The sequence below is a fragment of the Hibiscus syriacus genome, unplaced genomic scaffold, assembly GCF_006381635.1.
Source record: "Hibiscus syriacus cultivar Baekdansim isolate YM2019G1 unplaced genomic scaffold, ASM638163v2 tig00111566_pilon, whole genome shotgun sequence".
NCBI lineage: Eukaryota > Viridiplantae > Streptophyta > Magnoliopsida > Malvales > Malvaceae > Hibiscus > Hibiscus syriacus.
In genome coordinates, this window is record NW_024063122.1 from 569,799 (window position 1) to 595,179 (window position 25,381).

The following is a 25,381-nucleotide window of genomic DNA, read 5'->3' on the forward strand; positions in this document are numbered from 1 at the left end:
AGGATCTAAATATAAAGCTTGGTGAGGCATATATTTTTATCTAAAATAATAGTAATAAAGTGTTAAAGTGAATCCAGTTTGTTTATTTGATTATTATTATAGTTGAGGACAACTTGCGATAAGTAAACCTCATTTTATTTTTCAGTATGATTTATAAATTTTCAGTACGGAATATTTCTATAATATTTTGTTTTATCAAGTTTTATGAATGATTTTGGGTATGAACTGCCCAAGTATAATATTTAAGATGATGAATTCTAAATGTTTTCAGTTATCATATGATTTTCAGTGATCATATGATTTTCAGTTATCAGATAATTATAAGATCAAATATTTCACAATTATTAGATACAAAATAATAAATGATTCTATGATGATAAGTATAAGCTCATTGTATGTTACATTGAGAGTCGTAGGTACATTTGGCATGCCATTAAGTGAGTGTTTATCAGTTCAACTTTGGTATATTTGTGTGTCAATGTTCAATTATTAGTACAGCTTTGGTACATTTGTGTATCAATGTTCAGCACCGTTGTGCTCATTCAGGTTATGATTACACTGAAGTGCATGATATCTCAGTTTCAGTTATGATTCGGCACCGTATTGTGCCTAATACGCACCTTAAACTCACGTACCTTATATTCTCTTACATATACATTGGGTTATAATAGTAAATGAGAAAGTTATGACAACATGTGAAAGAAAGGAACATAGACTTGAAAAGAAAGTTTTGAAATATGTTCGAATGAACAGAACAAAAGTTATTTGTGATACTCGATGTTGACTTACATGTTTTTTATAAAATCATGAGATGATGATTTTTCATATTTTTAGAAGGAAAAAGGACTTGACCAACCAGTTTGAAGTTTAATATTTTTATTTAAATTACAATTTGTTTCTTATATTTTATTAAATTTATGGTTTTATATCACTTTAATTATATTTTTGCCTCACTAAGTTTTACTTAGCGCGTGATGATTTTCATGCGTAGGTTCGAATAAAGTATAGGTCGTAAAGTAGGGAGCTTGCCAACATCTTATGCAAATTCAAACCTACCGACAGTATCAGTAAGACATCCTAACTTTGACTTATTAGTGGTATGTACATTATATTTGTTGGGTTGCCTTAATAAATTTATTTTAAAAGGGTTTTTAATAGTAATTAGGGTTATTTTCTTTAGTTTTGTCTAATTTTAGTATTAATCGTGTTTATGAGTAAATATTATAAATGTTATATTTTAAATGGTTTAAAATGCAGCAGAATTAGGCAGTTGTATTTGGATATCAAACAACACTAAACTGCCTAATTACTGGCTGAAATCAAATTAGTTTCCAATGATCAAACATTTATAATGAAAAAGTTTTTTAAAGTTAAAAAGGAAATTATTAAATGAAACAAAATTTTTAAGCATTTAAGTTTCAGAAAATATAAGTTGAGTTGATGTGACATTTGTAGCTCGTATTACTAGATATATATGGGCTATAGGTGTTATATTTATTGGTATCAGAGCAACAGGTTTAGCCGATTATCGGCCTAAATCAAGCCTATGTTATGTCAGAAATAGGTACATGCCACTAGGATGTTAACATTTATGATCTGGTATGGTTTTATGAATGATGCTACTCCTTACTAATGATATAGAAATGTATGTGTTAGATATTGAAAAGTTAAGAATTAGAGTAAAAACATAGATAATACTAGAAATAAAATCGAGATTAAAACCAATTCAATTGGATTCAAGGAGATTTTAGTATCTTGCCTTAGTAAGGTTAGGGTTGTTAAGGATTTTCCTTTATTTTATGGAAGATATACCCCAATGTTTAATTAGGTAGTTGGATTAGAGGAAACTATCAGAATGTTTGGAAATTTTATAAGAGAGATTGAGAATTAAACAGATGTCAGGATTATTGAAATTACTGGAATGCCTATATGTAAATAAATTGTATGTTGAAGTTTAAAGAAAGTTAAGTTTTTAGTGTAGTAAAAGATTAATTATGTTATTCTTTGAAATGATTTAAAATGATATTGAAAAAGAGTAGTTGTTAATTTGAATGACTTGAAGGATTTCACTATTATGGAAATTGGAGTAAGATTATAGAAATGAGAAAGTATATGAAGAATGACTTTAAGTGGTAGAATAAAATTTATGAATAAGTTGTGTTAATAAAAGAAATTGCCTTAAATATGCATTCTCTTAGAATTTATTTATAGTAACGAAATCGATGGGTTTTAGCTTTAGAATAAAACATATAAGTAGGAATTTCCTGATAAAATTCAAGGAATGATATTTCATGCAAATCCAATGAAATTTCCAATTGATGAATTTGAGATCATCAAGATAAGTGCAATTGACAGTTGAATAGTTGAAGTTAGATTAGAGAATATTTTGATAGTTTGGGAAATTCTAGATGTAACCCTAATAAATTATATATATTACCTTCTGATCAAGAAGTGGAGTTTAAACTTTATATTTTCTGGGAACAGTGCCAATTTTAATGGTCCCATATCGGATAGATCTGATAAAATTCAAAGAGTTAAAGGTATAAGTAAATGAGTTATTCGGCCGCAATTTTATCAGACCGAAAGTATCTCCATATGGTATATTGGTACCTTTAGTAAAAGAAAAAAAAATGAATAGATGTAGTTATATATAGATGATCGTCAACTAAATAAAGTGACAGTAAACAATAAGTGTCCCTTTCCAAATATCGATGATCGAATTGATTATCTCAAAGGTACATCAATATTTTAAAGATTGGTCTTCAATCAAAGTATCATTAGTTAAAGATTAAAGAGTAATATATTTTGAAGATAATTTTCAGAACTCGATATGGATATTGTGAGTTCGTAGTCATGCCTTTTGGATTGGCTAATGCTCCAGCAACATTTATGGATTTGATGAATCGGGTGTTTCAATCATATTTGGATCAATTCGTAGTTGTATTCATTGATGATATTTTGGTATATTCTAAGAAGAACATGATGCACATCTTCGTACTCTATTTCAGGTGCTGCAAAATAAGAAGTTGTATGCTAAGTTGTCAAAATGTGAATTATGGCTGATAGAGGTCGCTTTACTAGATCATGTGATTTTAGCAGAAGGAATCAGAGTATATTCCAAGAAAATATAAGCTATAGTAGAGTGGAAAACTGTGAAGAATATTTCTAAAATTCAAAGGTTCTTGGGAATTACAGGTTATTATCAGAGATTCGTGAAGAATTTCTTAATGATTGCTTCTTCACTTACCAAACCACTTAGGAAATATGTACCATTTGTCTAGACTGAAAAATGCCAAGAAAGCTTTGGTACACTTAAAAAGATTCTGACAGAGGCACATGTATTAATGCAACCAAAGTTAGGCAAATATTATGTCATCTACAATGATGTATTCCATAATGGTTTGGGATGTGTTTTATCCAAGAAAGTAAAGTAGTAGCTTATGCATTAAGGCAGTTAAAGGCACGAGAATAGAAATTATCTGACATATAATTTAGAGTTGGCTATTATAGTGTTCGCTTTAAAGTTATGGCGCCATTACTTATATGGTGAGCGATGCTACATTTATATAGATCATAAGAGTTTCAAATATTTTCTCGCTCAGAAGGAATTAAATTTAAGGCAAATGAGATGGATTGAGCATCTAAAAGACTATGATGTGATTATTAACTACCATCTGGAGAAAGCTAAAGAAGTAGCTGAGGCACTTAGTTGAAAAACATTATTTGTCCTCATCACTTTAGATGTTTAGTTTAAAAAAATGATAGTATACTTGTTGTAGAATTGATGTTGAGATTGGTAATGTCAGATTTGATTGAATGTTTAGGAGATGATAAAGTATTTCTCAAAGTTTTACCTTAGGAAAGAGGTTATGTGACCTGAGCATAAAATGAAGTTAAGTCCGAGATTTATCAGTTGTATGAGACTGTAAAGAAATTTGGTTCGATCATTTACCAGTTAATATTACTTTTGGAAAGGGATCAAATGTATAATGTGTCCCATGTACTGATGATTAGAAAGTAAAGATTAGATAAATTACATGTGATTACATAGAGGAAATAAAAATTCAGCCAGATTTGTTATATTAAAATAAACCAGTAAACGTTTTAGAATATGGAATCAAAGAACTAAAAAATGAGGCGATTTTGTCTGTAAAAGTTCTTTAGTAGAATCATAAAGTTGAGGAAGAGACTTGGGAACGAGAAAAATATATGAAGAAAGAGTTTCCTCATCTGTTTTTTGCATGTATGTATATACATATGGAAAATTCGAGGAAAAATTTTCTTTTAGTGGGGAGGAATTGCAATACCCCAAATTTTGATTGGTGACTAAAATACTTTTTTTGAAAGTTTAGTGGCTAAAGTATAAATTTTGAAAAGTTATATATTTTAGATTGTAGATGAACAGTTTGGCTTAAAAAGGGATTTTTGTGGGAATTATATTTTTGGTACCGGATTTGTGTTAAAAGCTATAAAGCGATAAAATTCGGTAGTGAAATTGGATAAACAGATCGAACCAGAATTTTATGAAAATTTGAATGATGTTAGAAAAATGTTGGAAATTTTATTTTTATATTTTACATCAGAGAAATTTGGCTCAGAACAGTGGAATTTTAGTGACTAAAATGCAATATTTGAAAATTGCATTGCTAAATTAGAAAATCAAAGCCAAGTTGATTCATCTTTGACTAAGGAATATTTTATTGGAAGAAAATTCAATGGCATTTGGTAATTATCAAGGTTCATTAAGGGTATTTTTGGAATTTTTCATTAATTGAATTTTAAATTCAATTATATTAGTTTTATGCCAAGTGTAAAATTAAAATACACTAGAATAATCAAGAACATTTTACAATTTTAAGCTTTTCTCTTCCACAAGGCCGAAACCTCCATTGTTGAAGGTAAGAAAACTTTGTTTTGATTTTTAAAGCTACATGATTAGTTTTTTTGATTGAGCTATTAGATAGAGAATTAATCTACATGAAATTCTCTATCATTTGTTATAAATATTTCATAGTGAAGATGCTTAAATGTTGAGATTTAATGTTAGGGTTTATGTAGGGTGTCTGGACATTGAAGAATTGATGACAGATTTTTGTGTTTTTGATGTTGGAGATTAATTCCAAGGCATGTGTGATGATTAATTGGATATGTATATGCTTTGGCCTAATTAGGGTTTTTGGAAATGTTGGGATTATGATGTAATTTGATGTTGTTATGGTTAGAATAACATGAATTAAATCTAAGGAAGTTGAATTCATGCTTGAAATTGAATGAAAAACAAGCCTTGTGTATTTGGATAGGTTCGGCCACATGAAGAAAATTAGGGGAAAATGTAGAAATTTTTTCTTATGGTCTAGGATTGATATTAGAAGTATTCTATGTGAAATGGAGATTGATTTGGATCAATTTGGAACTTTGAAAATGAAAAGGGCTAGTTTACAAGTTTTACGGATTTTGGGACATTATTGTATAAATGTTAGATTTGGAGTATTCAATGATAATATTTAGTATTGAGATGCTGAAAAATTAAGTTGGAAAGTTAGTTGGAACCAAATTCCAAACTTGGTAAAAGTTTGGGTTGGAATTCGAAAGGTTCAAAGAAAATGGGGACTTTTTACAAGTTAGTAAATGTAGAAGTACCATTTGGGAAATTAGAATAATTATGGAAATTCTTGAAGCTTGCTGAAATTTTTGTTTAATTATTAAGTTTGAATCAAATTACAATTTAATAGAGATTGGAGGTTAAATTGACAAAGTTTAAGAAAGTTTAGGATGAATTTACAAGTTTTTGACTGTTTAAGTATTCATTTGAATATTTTATTGAGGTGCTGGAAATTTTATGTTATCAATGTGAAATAATCATAATGGTGAAGGATCATTATGAAGTTAATAGAAAAGTTAAGGTGAATTCTAGAAAGAATTCATAATTAGTGGTTTGATTGTGTAGTTGGCAAAAGTTGAAGGGTTGAAAGAGAAAATAAATATTCATAGAATCGAATAAGTATTTTGAGAAGTTTGAAAGCTACGATGGAAGTACGATTTAGTTTTATATCGATTTAAGTATTGGATTTATTTCTATCGAATTTTATATTTAAGTTTAGATTATGTTAGTTCGATGCTAACATATAGTTTGAATTTTTTATATTATTATATAATATCGTCAAATCAAGGTAAATCTAGTGATTCAAGTAGCTTGAAGGGAAGGAAAAACATTATGGGATCGAGAAGACTATGATGGAGAACGTTCGATAGCGAGGCAGATGTGATTGCATTTAATTCATGTTTGTGTTCCCGTACAAACATTAGCTTGTGATGAGCCAGTGACGGAGTTAAAATGGTACAAAATGGTACGAAGTGACTCCTAATGTTATAAGAATTTTGAGTCTAGCTTAAACGTTCATTTATTAAGCTTACAAAATTATGAAATTAAGATAAGGAAGCTAATTAAGGAAAGTTGTTTAGAAACTACAATTCAAATAGTGAGTTTAGAAATTCACCATAAATTATAGAAAATTGATTAGAGGATGATATCTATACCGTTAGATTTTTATATCAGTCTAACTTTGTTTAAAATAGACGGTGACTAATTTCGAGGTGTACACAAAAACATATGAATTTTTAATTGGTGATAGGTCAGAAAACATGGCAGCAGATTCTGTCGAAACAGCATCTATCAGTCATGTTTGAAAATTCACTATAAATTGTACAAGTGGAACTAGACGGAGTACCTTATATGGTTAGAATCTTATTTGAGTCTAGTTTTCATTAGCGCAAATAGAATAATTGTTTAATAGATAAATTAATACAGACTAAAATTTGTTTGAAGGTAGTGCAAACTGGAAAAATATGGAATTTTGATAAATTGTATATTGAAAGTAGTGGAAGGCAAAGGATTTAAATCTAAAGCTTAGTGAGGCTTATATTTTTATTTAAAATAATAGTAATAAATTGTTAAAGTGAATCCAGTTTGTTTATTTGATTATTATTATAGTCGATGACGACTTGCGATAAGTCAACCTCATTTTATTTTTCAGTATGATTTATAAATTTTCAGTATAGAATATTTTTAAAATATTTTCTATAATATTTTGTTTTATCAAGTTTTATGAATGATGGGTATGAACTTCCCAAGTATGATATTTAAGATGATGAATTCTAAATGTTTAAAGTTATCATATGATTTTCAATAATCATATGATTTTCAGTTATCAGATAATTATAAGATCAGATATTTCACAGTTATTAGATACAGAATAATAAGTGATTCTACGATGATAAGTATAAGCCCATTATATGTTGCATTGAGAGTCGTATGTACATTTGGCATATGTCATTAAGTGAGTGCTTATCAGTTCAGCTTTGGTACATTCGTGTGTCAATGTTCAATTATCAATTCAACTTTGGTATATTCGTGTATCAATGTTCAGCACCGTTGGTGCTCATTCAGGTTATGATTGCAATGAAGTGCATCATATCTCAGTTTCAGTTATGATTCAACACCGTGCTCCTAGTGCGCACCATAAACTCAAGTACCTTATATTTTCTTACATATACATTGGGCTATAATAGTAAATGTGAAAGTTATGACAGTATGTGAAAGAAACGAACATATACTTGAAAAGAAAATTTTGAAATATGTTTGAATGAACAGAACAAAGGTTATTTGTGATATTCGATGTTGACTTACATTATTTTTTATAAAATCATGACATGATGATTTTTCAGGTTTTTAGAAGGAAAAACAACTTGACTAGACGGTTTGAAGTTTAATGTTTTTATTTAAATTACAGTTTGTTTCTTATATTTTATTAAAATTATGGTTTTATATCACTTTAATTATATTTTTGGCTAACTAAGTTTTACTTAGCACATGATGATTTTCATGCGTAGGTTCGAATAAAGTAGAGGTTGTGAAGTAGGGAGCTTGTCAGCATCTTATGAAAAATTCAAACCTACCTACAATATCAGTAAGTCATCCTAACTTTGACTTATTAGTGGCATGTACATTATATTTGTTGGGTTTCCTTATTAAATTTGTTTTGAAAGGGTTTGTAATAGTAATTAGGGTTATTTTCTTTAGTTTTATCTAATTTTAGTATTAATCGTGTTTATGAATAAAAATTACAAATTTTATATTTTAAATGGTTTAAAATGAAGCGGAATTAGGCTGTTGTATTTGGATATCAAACTACACTTAATTTTCTAATTACTAGCTGAAATCATATTAGTTTTCAATGATCAAACATTGTTTTATAAATTTTCATGATTAAGGAAAAAGTTTTTAAAGTTAAAAAAGAAATTATTAAATGAAACAAAATTTTTAAGCATTTAAGTTTCAGAAAATATCAGTTGAGTTGATGTGACATTTGTAATACCTTAATTTTTTCCTAAAATAAAAGAAGAAATATAGGGACTAAACTTGCAATTTTACCTTTTTATAATTTTGGGGCTTTAAAGGCCAATCAGAAAGCTTGTAATGGGGTCTCCCCCTTTTTTTCACTGAAAAACTGGAAAAAAAATGATATTTTGGCTCCACTTTCTCTCTCTCTTTCTTTCTTCTTGCTTTGAAGCAAAACGTGATGCATGAGGGGGGTTTAGTTTCGAAAAAATAAGAGGAAAGAGAAGAGAATGGTCTGCCTGAGTCGGGTCGGCCTTCACTGGCGAGAGTGACGTGCTCGGTGGCCGTTCGGCCATGCATATAAAGTTTTATAGGTTTTGATTTAGGCTTTTAAAAGATAGGGTGTTGGGTTCGTTTTTTTGTTGTTTTATAGGGCCATTGGCCACCATAGGTGGTGGCCAAGGTGAGTAGCCATCCATGCGTGGCGTCGGACGGTGGTCGGCGATGAGTTTGGAAGATTTGGGAGCTTTTCAGCCAAACCATGCGTAGGGAAGGGGGAAGTTTTTGGTCTTTAAGCCTTTGGTCGGGCTACCTTTGGTTGTAGTCGGGATCGCGGGTTGGAGTAGAATGGTCACTGGCCTGGTGGCTGGCGTGTGAGGGGTGGCGAGCGGCAACCGAATGAGCTGTTGAGGTTTGGTATGTTTTTCGGCCAACTGTGCGAAAGGGGGGAGGGAATATGTCTGTTTTGTAAATTTGGGTTAATCACATATAAGCCCCCTATATTTTAGTCCTTTTGCACTCCAGTCACTAACTTTTTATTTATTTCAAATACGCATGAAAATTTTACTAACTTTTAATTTGGTCACTCTTCTGCTATGTTATTTATTTCTAACTACTAACTTTTATTTTATTGCATATTAACTACTGACTTTTATTTTATTGCATTCTAACCATTGTTTATTTATTTATTGTTTATATTATTCGATTTGACCTTGTGGTGACCAGATCCAATGTATGATCTGTATTATCATGGTTCAGACTCTGCTAACTACTAAATTTTATTTTATTGCACTTTAATCATTGTTATTTATTTTATTTATTTATTGTTTCTAATATTCTATTCGACCTTGTGGTTACTCGATTCGGGGTATGATCCACATTATTATGGTTCGGACTCTGCTAACTACTAACTTTTATTTTATTGCACTTTAACCATTGTTATTTATTTATTTATTGTTTCTAATATTCGATTCGACCTTGTGGTGACCCGATCCGGGGTATGATATGCATTATTATGGTTCGGACTTTGCTAACTACTGACTTGTATTTTATTGCATTCTAACCATTGTTTATTTATTTATTTATTTATTATTTCTAATATTTTATTCGACCTTGTGATGACCCGGTCCGGGGTATGATCCGCATTATTATGGTTCGGACTCTGCTAACCGCTAACTTTTCTAACAACTAACATTTGTAACAGCTAATTACTAATTGTTAACCATTTATTTATTTGTTTGTTTTATTTCATGTTCGAACCATGCACGACCTTACGACAATTCACCCCGGGGTATGACTCGCATCATTTACGGTACGGGATACATAATAAAATTCGATATTAACATGTTATTTTTATTGCATTTTATTTATGCTATTTAACTTTATGCACTTTTAAATTTATGTTTTTATTTTCTTTATTTAATTTCAGTATTTACATTTTATTTGCTTTAATGTTCTAATCGTTTATTTCTGTCTCTTTATTTTTCAGTACTTTAATTTTATTCGTTTAATTATTGTGCTTTATTATATGTTTATTTTACTTCTATAATTTAATTTTTTCTTAGTTAGATTTTATTTTCTTACATTTTTACCATGTATGGATATTATATATTTATTCATATTATTTATGTATGTATATATTCTTGGCTCTTGGGAATTGGTTTCGAACGATTGTACAAAACATTTGTTTCATTCATTTTTAACGTTTTTTTACTCTAATATTTTCAAGAGCGCTTATTTGTAGAATAGGCGTAGAAAGCATTGCTTGGTCGAAGTAGTGCGATCCGATACGACATTCGAACGAAAATGTGAACTTGAAATAAATCGAATTTATTTTGCTAATTAAATTTTTATTTCTAATTCAAATTATGCAATGCGTTTTTAATATAGTAATTCATTTGATACAAAATGCGGATATTCAATTTATATTTGATTTACGTTTTTTGATAAATCGAGGAGTGAATATTCCTTTTAAGCAAGAGATAGAAGAGATAGTCTTCCTGTCGGAGGATGAGCAAATCTCGATATTTCTTTTCGAATTAAAAGATTTTCCCTAATAAATAATTCAAAGCAAAATAATTAAACTTTAATAAATGGATTATTTTCTATCTTTATATTCGATTTATAATTTCCACCACCATTACGACAACGTGTAAGCGATTAAGTACCGATTTTTGGGCGATGTGGCGCTTTTTTTAAAATTGTTTTAAAAGACGTTTTTAGGTATTCGACCTACCTAACCCAAAAGTCGATGACGACTCCTATTCAATTTAATTCAAATTAATTCAAAATCACAAATTCTTTAAAATAAAAATCATAATTGTTTTTAATAAAACATAATTGTTTTTAATAAAACATAATTGTTTTTCAAAAAAAAATGGTTATGGCAACATCTGTAGCTCGTATTCGAGACATATATGGGTTATGGGTGTTACAATTCCTTTCATATCCAAAGGTCCATTAAGAACAATTAGTCAATTAATCCAAGTTCATCTAGAGTAATTGTAATGATGTATAGTTTTTCACACACATTGATTTAAACTTATTTTAAAACACAATCACAATTGGTTGTCATGATCAACCCACATTATGGACAGCGAGAATGTTCGACTCGTCCAATCACACATTCACATTATATATAGATTTTCGGAAAACATTTTCAAAATCCTATGCATCATTTGCAACACATCACATTCACATTTTCGATAAATTATGTATCACACATAATGTAACTCAATCCACATTATCATTAGTATCTTTAACTTAATCTCACAATCAGAATTAAGATAACATATCAAATAAAGTATACTTTCTTTAACCTTGAACACATCCATTCTCAACAATTGAAAGTCACTCACCTTGCTGTTCGGTAACCAAAAACGCTTCCAAATACTAACCAAACACTCACCTCAACACAAAGCACAACTCCACCTCAACACATTAAGAACCTTGACAAGCAAAATAACACATCAAGACTAATGCTAAAACAGAGCAAAATTTTATGTTTCTAAAACAAAGAGAAAACGTCGAAATTACTGAAATCCTTACCGAAACAACTCTCTAAAATCTCTGATCCGATTCAAATCACTTCTCCTCAACAAAAGTTTATCAAAAACAAATAAATCAACATCTAACAGAACTAAAACCACACAATTGAACCTCTACAACTCTAATTTTCCGGATTCCCAAAAAATGTCGAAATAAAGCTTGTTTTGAGGAAATTGATATCCAAATCAAAAGCAATTGAAAAACTATTTTTATGTGATAGTAATCACCTCAAAAACATCTCAATTTCATTAAGAAAACATCATAAGCACCTCAAGAAAATTATCTCAATAATTAACTCCGAAAATCAATCTCAACTCATAAAATCCTTTTCAATAGATTGATTAATCAAAAGAATCATTAACAAAAAATTACTTGCCATCGAAGCATGAAAGAAACCAAGGAAAAGAACATTACCTTGCTGTAAGATGATTGAAAAGAGAAGAATAAGATCGACAATGGCACTCCACCATGATCAAGAGTAAAAATCGGCAAAGAGGATTAAAATCAAACTTAAAGAGAAGAGAAATAGAAATCAATAAGAAGAAAAGAGGAAGAAAAGTGCTCAGTAAAAGAAAGAATTTGAGAGAAGTTACAAAACCGTTGAAGAAAAGAAAATGAAAGCCACGTGAAATGAAAATCAAGAGATGAAAAATAGATTTTGATTAAAAGATGAATCTACATGGAATTTTAGTAAAAAGGGAAGATTAAAATACGGTTAATTTATGAGGGAAAAACTCTAAACACAAGCCTTGGTAAAATAAGCTTCATAGACTTTCGATTTGTGATAATTTGCAAGATAGTCACTAAAATTATTATTTCCAATTAATTCTATTTAATTGATAAATCAAAACTCAAATTAAATTCCAAAATAAAATTTAATAACAAAAAATCATTCAAAACGTTTCAAAAATACTTTTCAAATCAAAATTCAAAATTTTTAATATTTTTTCATTTATCGAAAATCCAAAAACGACTCGAATACCGACCCGAACTTTGAGACGTTACACTACACAAAAGATGTCACTTTATGATTTATTGGACCCCAATAGGAGCATAAATGCTAAGTGGGATATCACAATGATTATTTGATGAGTTTTCATATCGATATTTGATATATTGATCGGTTATAGATTATTTTCTCTTTAAACTTACATTGTTTTGTTTACCATTTGTATGATTCAATGAATTGCGTTCTCAGGCAACGGTGACAATAATCAACCTACAAATATATCGAGTCCAGGGTGGAGGTGGGCTAAAAAAAAGTCATCTGGTTGATGGTGGGAGCTCAAGCTATCGACCAAGGAGATTGCTCCAACTTCAAAACAAACATTCCCCGTAGTTACGAGAGGAGTCCAGCAATTATCGATTTACTCCCCGTATACAATCCAGGTTCATTGGCATTTTTAAGGTCAATTACAACAAGTATTGGCGAGTGAAGACGACTCAATTATTGGTTGAATTACTCACACTGGTATCTTGTTCTTCTACATCCCAATCTCAACAATGTCATTCACGTTTATAACTTCACTTACAAGACACCCCTTTACCATTTCATAAGTAAGTTAACAATCTCAATTTTTGTAAAAGAATAGTATTATATAAAAGGGTTTGTTATATCTCCGAGGTCGTCTATGAAAATTGTTAGTTCTCCGTTAAACAAAACTAGACAAAGATCTTCGGAAAGACTTTTCCATTAACTAGAGTCTTCAAGAAACTCATATCCTCTGAACGACAAACTATCATAATCTCCGAACTAGCTACAGTGCATAGACAAGATCTCTTATAGGCTCAGTGATTAGTCATAACAAACTTCGAGATCCGATGATCAAATCTATTTAATTCGTTGATCTACAAGTAGCCATTATGATCATATGTCTTGCATCAACTAAGATCACTGTATATATCTCTTGACCATGACAGACAGAAGGGGACCTGTACCATCTTTTTCATAATGATGCCCATTTTCATCTTATGTATTCATTCTCAACATGAATAAACACCGATCACTAGTTATTATTTTATCGACTACGATTTTCATTCAAATCAGAAAAGATGAACCGCTAATGGTGGACAAGAGAACTTATTTTCATTAACAGGGTTAATTTATATTTTAAAGTACTTCGATTGATGTTTTCCATTACAGATGACATGGGTGTGTTCTATGGCGTGAAAGATAGCAATGAACTACTTATGGGAGCTAGGAATGGTGGAAATGTGCATTCAGAGATGATATTTAGGAAAGAGGAAGATGAATTTACATTGGATCAAGGATGGGTTTTCCCTAGAATACTTCAATGGCGATGAACGCCTTATGACTTCCCCTGATTCATATCCATTTCTTCCCAGATCTCCAAGTCCACTTCAATCTTCACCGTTTGCTCTTGATTTTGCTAGCCTTTTGTTCTTTCTGGCGTGGTTCCAAAATCAAAAGCCACAAAACCAAGAGAAAAAGCTCCATACTAAGACGAAGAATCTTATAAGATAAGCATCAAACCAAAGAATTTCATTGACTAAAATAATGATTATTTTTATTTGAAATATCAAATTCGAGTACAACATCTAATACCTTGCAATTACTCTAATTAAATATAAAAAATTTATCTCAAACCCATGGGCATGTTTATTTCAGCACACAAAACTCTTAAAAATGGCCCATTACTGTGATATGCTAATGGGCTGCTCGATCCCAATACTCGCGAAGCTAAAGCTAAATAGTATAAAGTAGCAATGGCGGCCTTCAACGCTTACTTCATCTTCCACTCCTCATCTCAGCTCGTCATATGTTTCAAAAGAAAAAATTGGAAAAAAAATCCCTTTTTGATCTCCATAACTTAAACAAAGCAAAGAATTAGGGTTTAAGGAAAGATATTAAGAATGGAAGGCAATAACTTGGAGAAAACACTCCAAGAAGGGAACCTTTACAGGCAACTCAATTGCCTCATTGTTGCTCATCTTCGCCATCACAATCTCACCCAAGTAATTCTTTAAATTTTCTGCATATTTTTTATTTATTTTTATACTTAATTTTGTCTTTATCTTTTTAAAGGCTGCAAGAGCAGTGGCTTCAGCAACAATGACGCCTTTAGACGTTGAAGCTCCTCCCAATAAGCTTCTCGAACTTGTTGTCAAGGTGGGTTCTGTATGTTTTTCTTTTTGGGGTTTGAAGGAAAGGCAGGCAATAAAAAAACATAAAAGAAAACATGTCTTCTTTTAGTTCTAAAGTGATAACAGGGTCTGGCAGTGGAGAATGATGAAACATTACAAGGGGTTCCTTCTTCTACTTTGTTTGATTTGGGGACAGCGCTGGGTTATGGCTCAAATCCGAATCCTCGGCTTAGTTCTGTTGATTTCAGGCAATACCCTTTTGCTAAATTCCCTTATCTGTCCATTTTAATCGGTTTGTTATTGTTTTACTCTCTTTTTTTTTGGCACAGAGGATTAGATTTGTCATATATTATTCGGATTTGAGTATGTATCTGACAGGAGTATTTTATGATTTTTAAAGTTTTTCCGGTGTATTTGGAGGTGATATCCTCGTGTCCATTTGTCGGACACTAGCGCCGGATACTGATACATGAAAAATAAAGAGTAGGAGCAACATAACTAGCTAATTAATCTAGAAAAACCAAAGCGAATAATGAAGGAACCTATAATTTCATATTAGTTTGATAGTTTTCGCCCTTTTCACTGTATGTCGGATAGGTTCCTTGCCACCAGTCTTCCATAAGAGGAGCTCTTAGAGGCTGGAATGGAGATACTGCTTCAATTGCTCTTTTCGCTATGGTCTTGCTGACGGCAGATCAGACATAAGAACACTGTGGTCTAATACAGAATAGACAAAGATGATAGGTTTTAAAAGCACAGATTTTGTTTGATTTATGGAATTTTGGGCCTGAGGGAGGCAGAGTCGATATAGCAATGCTGGATTAACATTCTTTTTCTTTTTTATAAACTTCTTTTTCTATTCTGATATTAATATGTAGCAACGAATTTGAGGATTTTTAAGTTTGAAATTCCTTACCATTAATTGACATAAACTCACGGTGAATGTCAATTGTGAGACCAGTGCTGCACAGGATACTAAAGGCTCGACAAAGAGTTTTCCAAGGCACGAGATAAGGCATCTTTCAGAGCACAAGGTTGGTTAGCTTATGTGTGCAACACTCTTGTGAAAGTGATTATCGTACTGCACTGATAGTTCAAATCTTCTTTAGAATATTGCCAGGTGCGCAAGGTTTAGTACCGATGGGAAGTTTGTTGCTACCGGAAGTGCCGACACATCAATTAAACTCTTTGAAGTATGATTCTTGCATTTGTATGTTTAAGTTTTCTTCACGAAGGATTGTGTCCGACTCCTGTTATTTTATTGGTGCAGATATCAAAAATAAAGCAAATGATGCTGCCTGATTCAAAAGATGGTCCGGTGCGACCTGTTATAAGGACATTTTATGACCATGTGCAGGTATTGCTTATCATTTATCCTGCAGTATGCTTTAAGTTAATGGAAATGAGTCTCATAATCATGGATTTTTTTCTATTATGTTTAATTTGGTTCCAAACCCTAATATTTTTGCGTTTGATACCCTCTTTTCTGTTCATTTCAACCTTGTTTCTGCACACCCTCTCAACAACTCACCTTTATGCTTGTATTCTTAATCAATTTATTTGTTTTGTTCTCTTTCAATCTAAAAGTTGAAAATTTCTACAACTAGGTTGGGCTAGTGTCTAAAATATATACCAACTTTATTTTCGTGAATGCTTGTTTTCAAGGAAAAGCCATAGAGAAACATATACTTGGATTCCTTATATATATGTAGATGCATAGCTATATATTTATTAGTATATTTTTCTAATATCCTATGGCTGAAATGATGGGCATCTTAATTTCTTGTAGTTTGTCCTCCAAATCTCTGATGAGAGTCTAAAAGTAAAAGGATTGTCTTCTTAGGTTTAGAACTTCATATTTTGTGTATATTCTCTCTTTGCAATCAACTCTAAAGCTTATTAAAGATGCTTGTTGATTTTCCTTTGTATGGTCTAACTCTCTTTTGCTCAAATGCAGCCAATAAATGATTTGGATTTCCATCCTCAGAGTACCGTGCTAATATCCGGTGCAAAAGATAACACTATAAAGTATGAACTCTATTCTAAATATAATTAGCTTTGGGATTTTCTTTTAGTTTTATTATTTCCTATTTCGTCTCCTATTCTTTCCCTTATTAATTCATCAATAACTACTTGATGATAGAAACAGTGAAAATCGATGTTTCCTTTCTGGAGTGGTAGGTAGCATGCAAACTGACATTTTTACATTATGGTTGAAATGTGTTCACAGATTCTTTGATTTTTCCAAAGCTACCGCAAAGAGAGCCTTCAGAGTGATCCAGGTTTTGCTTAATATTTTGACACTTTTTCAATTTTGGTCTATGTTCCAAGCTGATTTTAATCTACTTCCGACGTTAAACTTGTGTACTTATGATGACCTAGGATACTCACAATGTACGGTCTGTATCTTTCCATCCATCTGGTGATTTTCTAATAGCGGGTAAACTATTTGAATCATATTTTCCCTGTTTTGAATTTTTCTCGATTTCCTATTTCTTCATGCAACTTCTTACTTGAAGCTTAGATCAAATGAATATTCTAGTGGAAGACCCGGACTCACTTAAACTTGGAAATGGTTTGATTTAATAAATCTACGTATACCGTGTTTTGTATTTGAATTTTCATAACCCTTCTAGACCCTTTAAGGTTACGAGATCCACTTTCCGTCGAAGACCCATTTCATCTATTCACAATAGGGTACTATTTTGCAGTAATATGGTTCATGCACCCAACCCTATTAGTGGGGAAAGGCTTAGTTTATTTTCTGTAAGTCAAATCTTTATGAACCATGTCCGACAACAAATTGCTGACCCAATTTTTGTATTTCTTTTGGTTCCTGAGAATGGCATAAGTTAACTTATAGGAACTCCTTTTCAAGTCTTTTATTATGATTCGACTACTTACAAGGTTCAGATGAAAACTGGCAGGAACCGATCATCCAATACCACACTTATACGATGTTAATACATTCCAATGTTATCTATCTGCAAACCCCCCTGAGATAGGCGTAAATGGAGCAATAAACCAGGTATAAAATATTCCCATCTTCAAAACAGACGGTTCTCTTATCCATTTGTTTTGTTAAAGATAAATTGAGACCATTTGGTCCGAAATCTAATCAGTTCTGGATTTCTGGTGTACAGGTAAGATATTCTTCTACCGGTGGCATGTATGTTACTGCATCTAAAGATGGTGTCATTCGGTTATGGGATGGAGTAAGTGCCAGTTGTATGCGCTCCATAGTTGGTGCCCATGGAACGGCAGAGGCCACGAGTGCATGTTTTACAAAGGATCAAAGGTATGAATGGTAATAATATAGATTAGAATATGAATATATGGTGAAAAACTTAGTGAGAGAAGCTCCTCCTTCTCTCTAAAAATCAGGTGTTTTAGATAAGTTTTTCTATTTTCATTTCTTATCATTTCTCTTAATGGCGAGTAAGGTGAGAGTTCCGGTTGGGAAAAACTGTGTCACTGTGATCATTTTCAACATTCCAAAGAGTTTTCATTACAAAGTTCTTTGGTTATTTTTCGATAAATATGGCGAGGTGGTGGATTCTTTCATCCCCAATAAAAGAAGCAAGGGAGGAAGTAGGTTTGGTTTTGTTCGTTTCACCAGACTGGAGGACGCGAGGAAGGCTATCAATTGTGTTCATAGATCTTGGATTCAAGGCAACAAAATTAGAGTATTCATGGCGAGATATCTTCCTCGTGATGTTTTCTGGAGGAAGTTCTCTGGTCTTTATTCAGTCGAGGGAAACAATGTAAGGAAGGATGTTAGTCACACGGTGGCTCCCATTGCTGGTTCTATTGACGACAGTAAATTCTCAACTCTCAAAGACAGCTTGTTAGGATGGTGCAGAATTTTTATTAAGTGGGTAGAGTCGTCTTCTTTTGAAGAGGCAGTCGTATCCCCGTTATCCAAGGTGAGGGAGCTCGTTGGTGCCTTTCCAGTTAAGTTTCCTGAGCTGGAAGAGGGTTCTGAAGAAGCTGGAAGATCCATTCACTCTTCGGAGGTGCAGTCGGCCGTGAGGTGTTCTGAGAATGAAGAAAAAAATTTCTGCTGTTTGGGGACTAGTGCTAGAGGCAGCCTCCTGTCAGGTGAGGGTGACATAGGAGAGGCTTTGATGATGGGTCTGAGGAGCGATATTGGGGGTCAGAGGATGGTTCTTTCCCAAATGGAGGGAGTGGGGGAACACAAGACATTGCTGGTGCATGCGGAGAGAGAAGCAGTGGATGTCTTTAAGGACACTTGTTTGCCTGCACGTGGTTTTGTGGAGAGTAAGGATTTTTTAATTAATTCTCCCATCCAGGATGGTCTCTTAGTGTCAAAGGAATTGGAAGATGTGAGCCTAAAGGATAAAGTGGATCTGTTGGTTCACGTGGAGAGGGATAATGAAGTTGCCTTTAGGAAAAATAGTGAGTTTGCATGTGCTTTTGTAGGCTCAAAGGATTATTTTAATGATTTCCCCATGTTGGTTGGTCGGGTTGAGATTAGGGAGGTGGAGGAAGGGATTCACGAGGGCTGTTCATACAACTACGCATTCGTAAATCCAAAGGGTATCGCAAGGCAGTACATGAGACCTAAGGTGGGTTCTGGCAATAAATTTAGATCTAAACAATTTTTTCAAGGGAATTTTACAGCTCCTAAAAGAAAGTATAGGGGTTCCCGAAGCAAGAGCCATCAGAGTAAGGTGCATTGGGAGGAAGAAGTGTCTGTTTTTGATGGCAGATTCACTTATGAATCTGATTTTCCAGCATTGGGGCAGTCTCAACAGAAGGATACGTTCAATTCCTTGCCTTTTGGGAAATATTTGGGTTGTGAGTCTAATGGCGCAGTAGTGTATCTATTGTCGGAAGACGATGGCGGGGGAAGGAGTAGAAGGTTCAGGTGATCTACACCATGCTTTTTGTCTGGAGCTGGAAGTTCGGACGGTCTTTAGCCAACAAGACGTGGTGATGTGGTGGAAAGGCGGCTATATGCGTTTTTTTTTTTTTTCATGTGAAAGCTCCGTGGCCTTTGAGTTAGAAGTTGGCTTTTATGGTTTTAGTCAACTGTCACCCTTGGCTTTTTTCTGGTTGTTTTGTTTGATTGTCTATCGGGCCTCGTTTAGGTTTTTTGTTTGGCCAGTCTTTTTTAGGCTGTTGTTATTGCTTTGTTGGATTAGGCTGGTTCTGGTAGGATTGTTGGTGGCTGTTTTTGGTGTTTTATTCATATTGGGGGTGGCTCCCTGGTTGTATCGTGTTCTTTCTATGGTTAATAAAATCTTAAGGCACTCTTTTCCTCCTTCTGCTGATTAAGGAGCTTCTCTATAAGCTCCTTTAATCATGAAGGAGGTTTTTAACGAGGCCTGCAATTCCTATAAAAAAAAGAAGGTATGAATGGTAATCAGTTTGGTGGTTCGATTACATCTTATGTCAAAGCATGGCACTGTGTTTGATATGTTTTAATCTATAAATGAAATGGGCTATAAATTGTAGACTATAATGTATTATATATTTGATAAAAGTAAAAGAAAAATGCTATATTGCTATGTTACTTGGACTCGGGAATGAGTGTCGGATATGGTTACATGTTCTTCAAGTGTGTGTTCAATTATCTCTATGTTTTAAGAGTCCTTTGAAGATCATATCCTCGTACCATGTCCTGATATGCGCCAGACACGGGTATTAGACACCATTGCTTCAAGAATAATAAGCTGTAGCAATGCCGTTATATCGTAATCTCATTATTTTCTCTGGCTAGGTCTGTAAGCTACTTTAGACTGTAATGGAAAATGAAGCAGATTGCAGTGTATGGCTAACAGGATACGCACGAATTAATCGATGAAAGTTCATGTGTCATGTTTCGTAAACTTTGCATGATTTTATTTGCATTGGTACCTTGGTTTGTTTTAAGAAACTTGACCCGTAGTCTTGATTTTCTAGGTTTGTCCTTTCTTGTGGAAAGGATTCCTCGGTGAAGCTTTGGGACATTGGGACCGGAAGATTGGTCAAGCAATATCTTGGGGCTACTCACACGCAATTGCGGTTCCAGGTATGCGTGGGCGGTTTTCTATCTGGTTAAGTTTCCTAATTGGCAGTCATATAACTTCTTTGAGGTCTCGAGGCCAAATCGACTATCCCCAAATTAGTTATTAGGTCTAAAACAGAGTTATCTCTGGGTTCATGAATTTCTAGTTGAAACAGTGCTCTGTCATCTGCCGAAAAGTTATCTTGGCAATTTGGGTTCATGAATCTGTGCTTTCGGTTAGATCACCTACGAAATGGTTCGATATGTTCTCTGCAGGCCGTTTTTAATGATACCGAAGAGTTTGTGCTATCCATAGATGAACCTAGCAATGAGGTTCGTTCGACTTCATGATTGTAGTGGTAACAACCTACTATTGGCTTCCGTTGATTATTTTCTGTTATGATACAGATCATCATATGGGATGCTTTGACGGCTGAAATAGTGGCAAAGTGGCCTTCCAACCATGTTGGCACCCCTCGTTGGATCGAGCACTCACCAACGGAGCCTGCTTTCATATCATGTGGGACCGACAGATCTGTTCGGTTTTGGAAGGAAACTCTCTAAGCACCCGGAATGATCTGGAGAACTTGATCGAACCGAGTTGGCAAAAGCTAAGCGCATCATGAACATTGCAAGTCAACGGTCCGACCTGTAACTCGTCCACATATTTGGAGTCCATATCGCGGCACATCATTGGAGTGGCCGTGCAAATTGCGAGTCATCACGAATTCCCCTGTATCCGTTCTCTCTTTCTTCACCTATTGGAGAGAAACAAGCATTGCAGTCGTTTAGTTTCCGTTTAATAAAAGTTGGTTTGATTAGTGTGCATCATGGGGGTTAATAGTTATTCATGAAGTGTATCAATGTTATCTTTTAATGGATGAAAATTCTTGTTTATCGTTACGGCGTTGATGTTGCGATTCATGTTACATGATATACCACTCCTATATCTACATATACAAAAAATAAATAACCTTGTTATCATCAATACACCATGCATTCAATTTCTATCACATAATTCTTATCATTTTGTTTTAATTGACAACCATTGCAAATGATACGCATTCATGTTCATATCACAAATCGATATCATTTCATTCATGAAGTCGCTTTCAATAACAATGAATTTTTTTATTAAACTAAAGTAATTACAAAATAGTATATGTTTTATGTATTCTCAATTATTTGACAATGAACGTTTTATCACTCTGTTGCAATCGTTGATACTCGAACTCAAGACTTTTAAAAATATTAACAATTCTTTTAGCCACTGAAATAAGTTACTTTGTGCTAATAAAAATGAACTTTTAATCATATTAGCCCATGTATTCCTTTAAGGATAACCAAGTAGAATAGACGGATATAATCCATTCGTTATCGTCATTGGCATTAAGGTGGTGTTTGTTTTTACTGTGTAAGGTCTGCAAAGCTTTTATGTCTGCGCCGCGCAGACATTGGGCTTCACAGACCGTTTGTTTTTTAGAAGACAAAAGCTCTTCTAACGTCTGTGCGGCGCAGACGTAGTCTTATGTCTGCAGAAGTCTTCTAACCTCTTCAAAGAGGTTTTATATTTAATTTTATATTATATTTTATTTTAATTTTAATATTAATATTAATTTTTTAAATAAATTAAATATTAATTTTTAATATTATATTATAGATATTAATTTTAATATTTATTTTTAAATAAATTAAATATTAATTTTTTAATATATATATAGATATTTAATTTTATCATATAAATTATTTATATATTATTAAAATTTTATATTTATTTTAATTATTTTGATTTAAGTTTAAATATAATATTTTTTTGGATTTGTTATTTTTAAATTATATTTAAACTTTTTATACAAAATGTAAGTATTTAAACCACATTGCTTAATAAAAAATGATTTCATTGTTTGATAATTAAGATTTTAAAATATAAAAAAATAAAAATTATGTTTTTAAAATTTTAAAATATAATCACAATTAAATAAAAAATAATCATAAAATAATTTGATAAATTAAAAAATATATTCCTAAAAATATCATATAATTATAAAAATAAATTATGAATATATATTTAAAAAATTTAAAGTATTACATAATTGCATATTTAAAAAAAATCATATAATTTAATAATCATTTATAAATTTTATTCTATAAAACTTATAAAAACTAATAATACATGTGATTATGTGAAACTTATAATAGAATTAATAAGGTGATGTTTGTTTTTCTAAAAAAATTATTATTGTAGTTGTATGAATTATTTAAATTTCAGTATTGTAAAACTAAAATTATTTAAATCTCAGTATTGCAAAACTCTTTTAAGTTTAAAAAATCAGTTTATTTATATTTCAGTTTATTTTAGCAGTCTGCAGACATTAAAAAACAAACAGTCTTCTTCTTGCAAACTACAAACTTTTGGTTCACCTCTTCTACTGTAGATGTAGTCCGCAGACTGCAGATTTTTTACCTCTACAAAAACAAACACCACCTAAGTGTCTTAGCCATCATCAACATAATTAATATATTTTACAAGTTTTTATATTTTTTTATTTTGTTAATGTGGCAGTCCCTAGAAGCACCACGTGTCGTCATTTGATTGCGACGTTTGTTAATTATCTGTCAAAGCTGGTTAATGGCCCGGCCAGTTTGGGAATGCTTTTTACAATGGAAAAGTGATTTTCCACCCTATAAGCAATGCTTTACATCCAAAAATTGTTTCAAAATCATGGTTGAAAAAGTGATTATTATTTCAATCTCAAAAGGCTCAAATTTCTAGTTTTTATGGTGGAAAAATCACGTTTTGTGGTGAAATTATATTTTTATCATCAATTATTTAATTTTAATTAATTTTTAAATCAATACACTTACATTTATAATTATTTATTAATTATTTTTATTAATGCTTAAAAATACTAATAAGTGTTATTATAATTTAAATATTATATTTTCAATTTATAACATAATATCCAAAATATATATTTTATCCTTTCAAAATCATTCTTTACTAACAATCTCAAATATTTAAATTTTAAATTGTATTTTTCAAAAAAAAAATTACATCATTTTTTAAAATCACTTTTTAAAAATATTACCAAACGTTTCAAAAGTAAAATCTATTTGACCATAAACAATGATAAAAGTTGGTCAAAATAATTGTTTTTTTTTTAATTTTCTAAAGTATTTTTAAATTCCATTTTAATATAGACTTATGACCATTTGAGCATAAAGAATGTCTTATTGTAAGGGATACAAACAATAGCTAGTCGTGTCCTTAGACGAGCTTAGCCCTAGGTCACGCCTTCCCTCAAACTTTTATATATTATTGTTATTTATTATCAATAATAATAATAATAATAATAATAATAATAATAATAATATACAGCTATTAATTTAAATAATCATTAGTATTTTCTTTTTAAAATTTCAACCTCATTTATTATTATCATCAACGATTAAAAATTTCATCATTAATCTTGTTCATCTTTACATATTCTGTTTAGGACTTTCTTTTCTTCTCGATTCTATTTCTTGTCCCTCCAAGTTTTATTTTGTATATCTTTTTGTTTTGTTTTGTTTAATAAGTTCATTTTTCTTCCGAAAATTGGGAATGTTTTACTTCCCTTTATAACCATTTTTATTTTATTTCATTTTAATATAGAGTTAGATTCTTTATAGTCTCTCCGATTTATGATTATTTTTGTTATCTTATTGATTTACTTATACTTTAGACGTTCATGTTGATTCTCTCATGTTAATATATGTTCACAATCGCTTAATGTAGGTCCTGTTTCAGTTGTACTTAAGCTAATTGTCAATATGTTGTCATATTTTATTATTATTTTAATGTTAATTGTGTATATCGTTTATTGTTAAGAGTGATACATGTTTAATCATATTTTTATCACTCAACGACTAATTTTTACTCTTTGATGATTTTAAAAGAAATAATTATTTAAATTAATAGTTGTATAGTAATAATAATAATGTAATAATAAATTATATGAAAACTAATGTATAACATATAAATATAAGGGTAAATTAGACATTTTTAACGTTTTTGTCACTTTTTGCTTCGTTTTTGTCATTCAATTATATTTTTTAAAAATCATATTTAATGTTTAGTTTTAGTTACATTCTGGTCACCCGTCGTTGAAAATTTTAATGATGATGTTGATGTATCACTATAAGACAATGTCATGTCATCATTGAAAAAAATCAAAAAAAAAATCATCGTTGGCAGTTCTGTTAATTTTTTAACGGTAGGTGACCAAAATAAAAGAAAAATTAAAAATAGTTAAATGACCAAAACATAATAAAAGTGATAGTTGAGATACTAAACGTATAATTTATCCTAAATATAGTAATATTGTGCGACTGCAGGGTATAAAAACTATTATATATTAAATAATCTTCTCGTACGTACGTACGTACATACTGTAAAACAAAAGGTGGAAAGCAACAAAAACATTGCGTCGCTGATGACGAAGCCATGGTTGTCTCGGTTCGTTCATCTGGACCCATACATATGTCTGTGTGTCCAGAGATGAGTGAGAGCCACGCACACTCACACTCACACTCACACTCACACTCACACTCACACT

At 31.6% G+C, this 25,381-nt stretch overlaps 1 protein-coding gene across 1 annotated transcript; it reads left to right on the forward strand.

Moving 5' to 3' along the window:
• The first annotated feature begins 4,545 nt into the window (after positions 1-4,545).
• On the forward strand, positions 4,546-21,634 carry LOC120165020 (cleavage stimulation factor subunit 50-like). Its single transcript, XM_039174619.1, has 15 exons — positions 4,546-4,562; positions 14,487-14,641; positions 14,712-14,795; positions 14,897-15,018; positions 15,732-15,804; positions 15,880-15,963; positions 16,041-16,127; positions 16,728-16,798; positions 17,001-17,052; positions 17,153-17,210; positions 17,698-17,798; positions 17,914-18,068; positions 20,699-20,807; positions 21,060-21,116; positions 21,192-21,634. The coding sequence occupies exons 2-15, from the start codon at positions 14,540-14,542 to the stop codon at positions 21,345-21,347; spliced, it is 1,311 nt and encodes a 436-aa protein (XP_039030550.1). The 5' UTR covers positions 4,546-4,562; positions 14,487-14,539; the 3' UTR covers positions 21,348-21,634.
• The last annotated feature ends 3,747 nt before the right edge of the window (positions 21,635-25,381 follow it).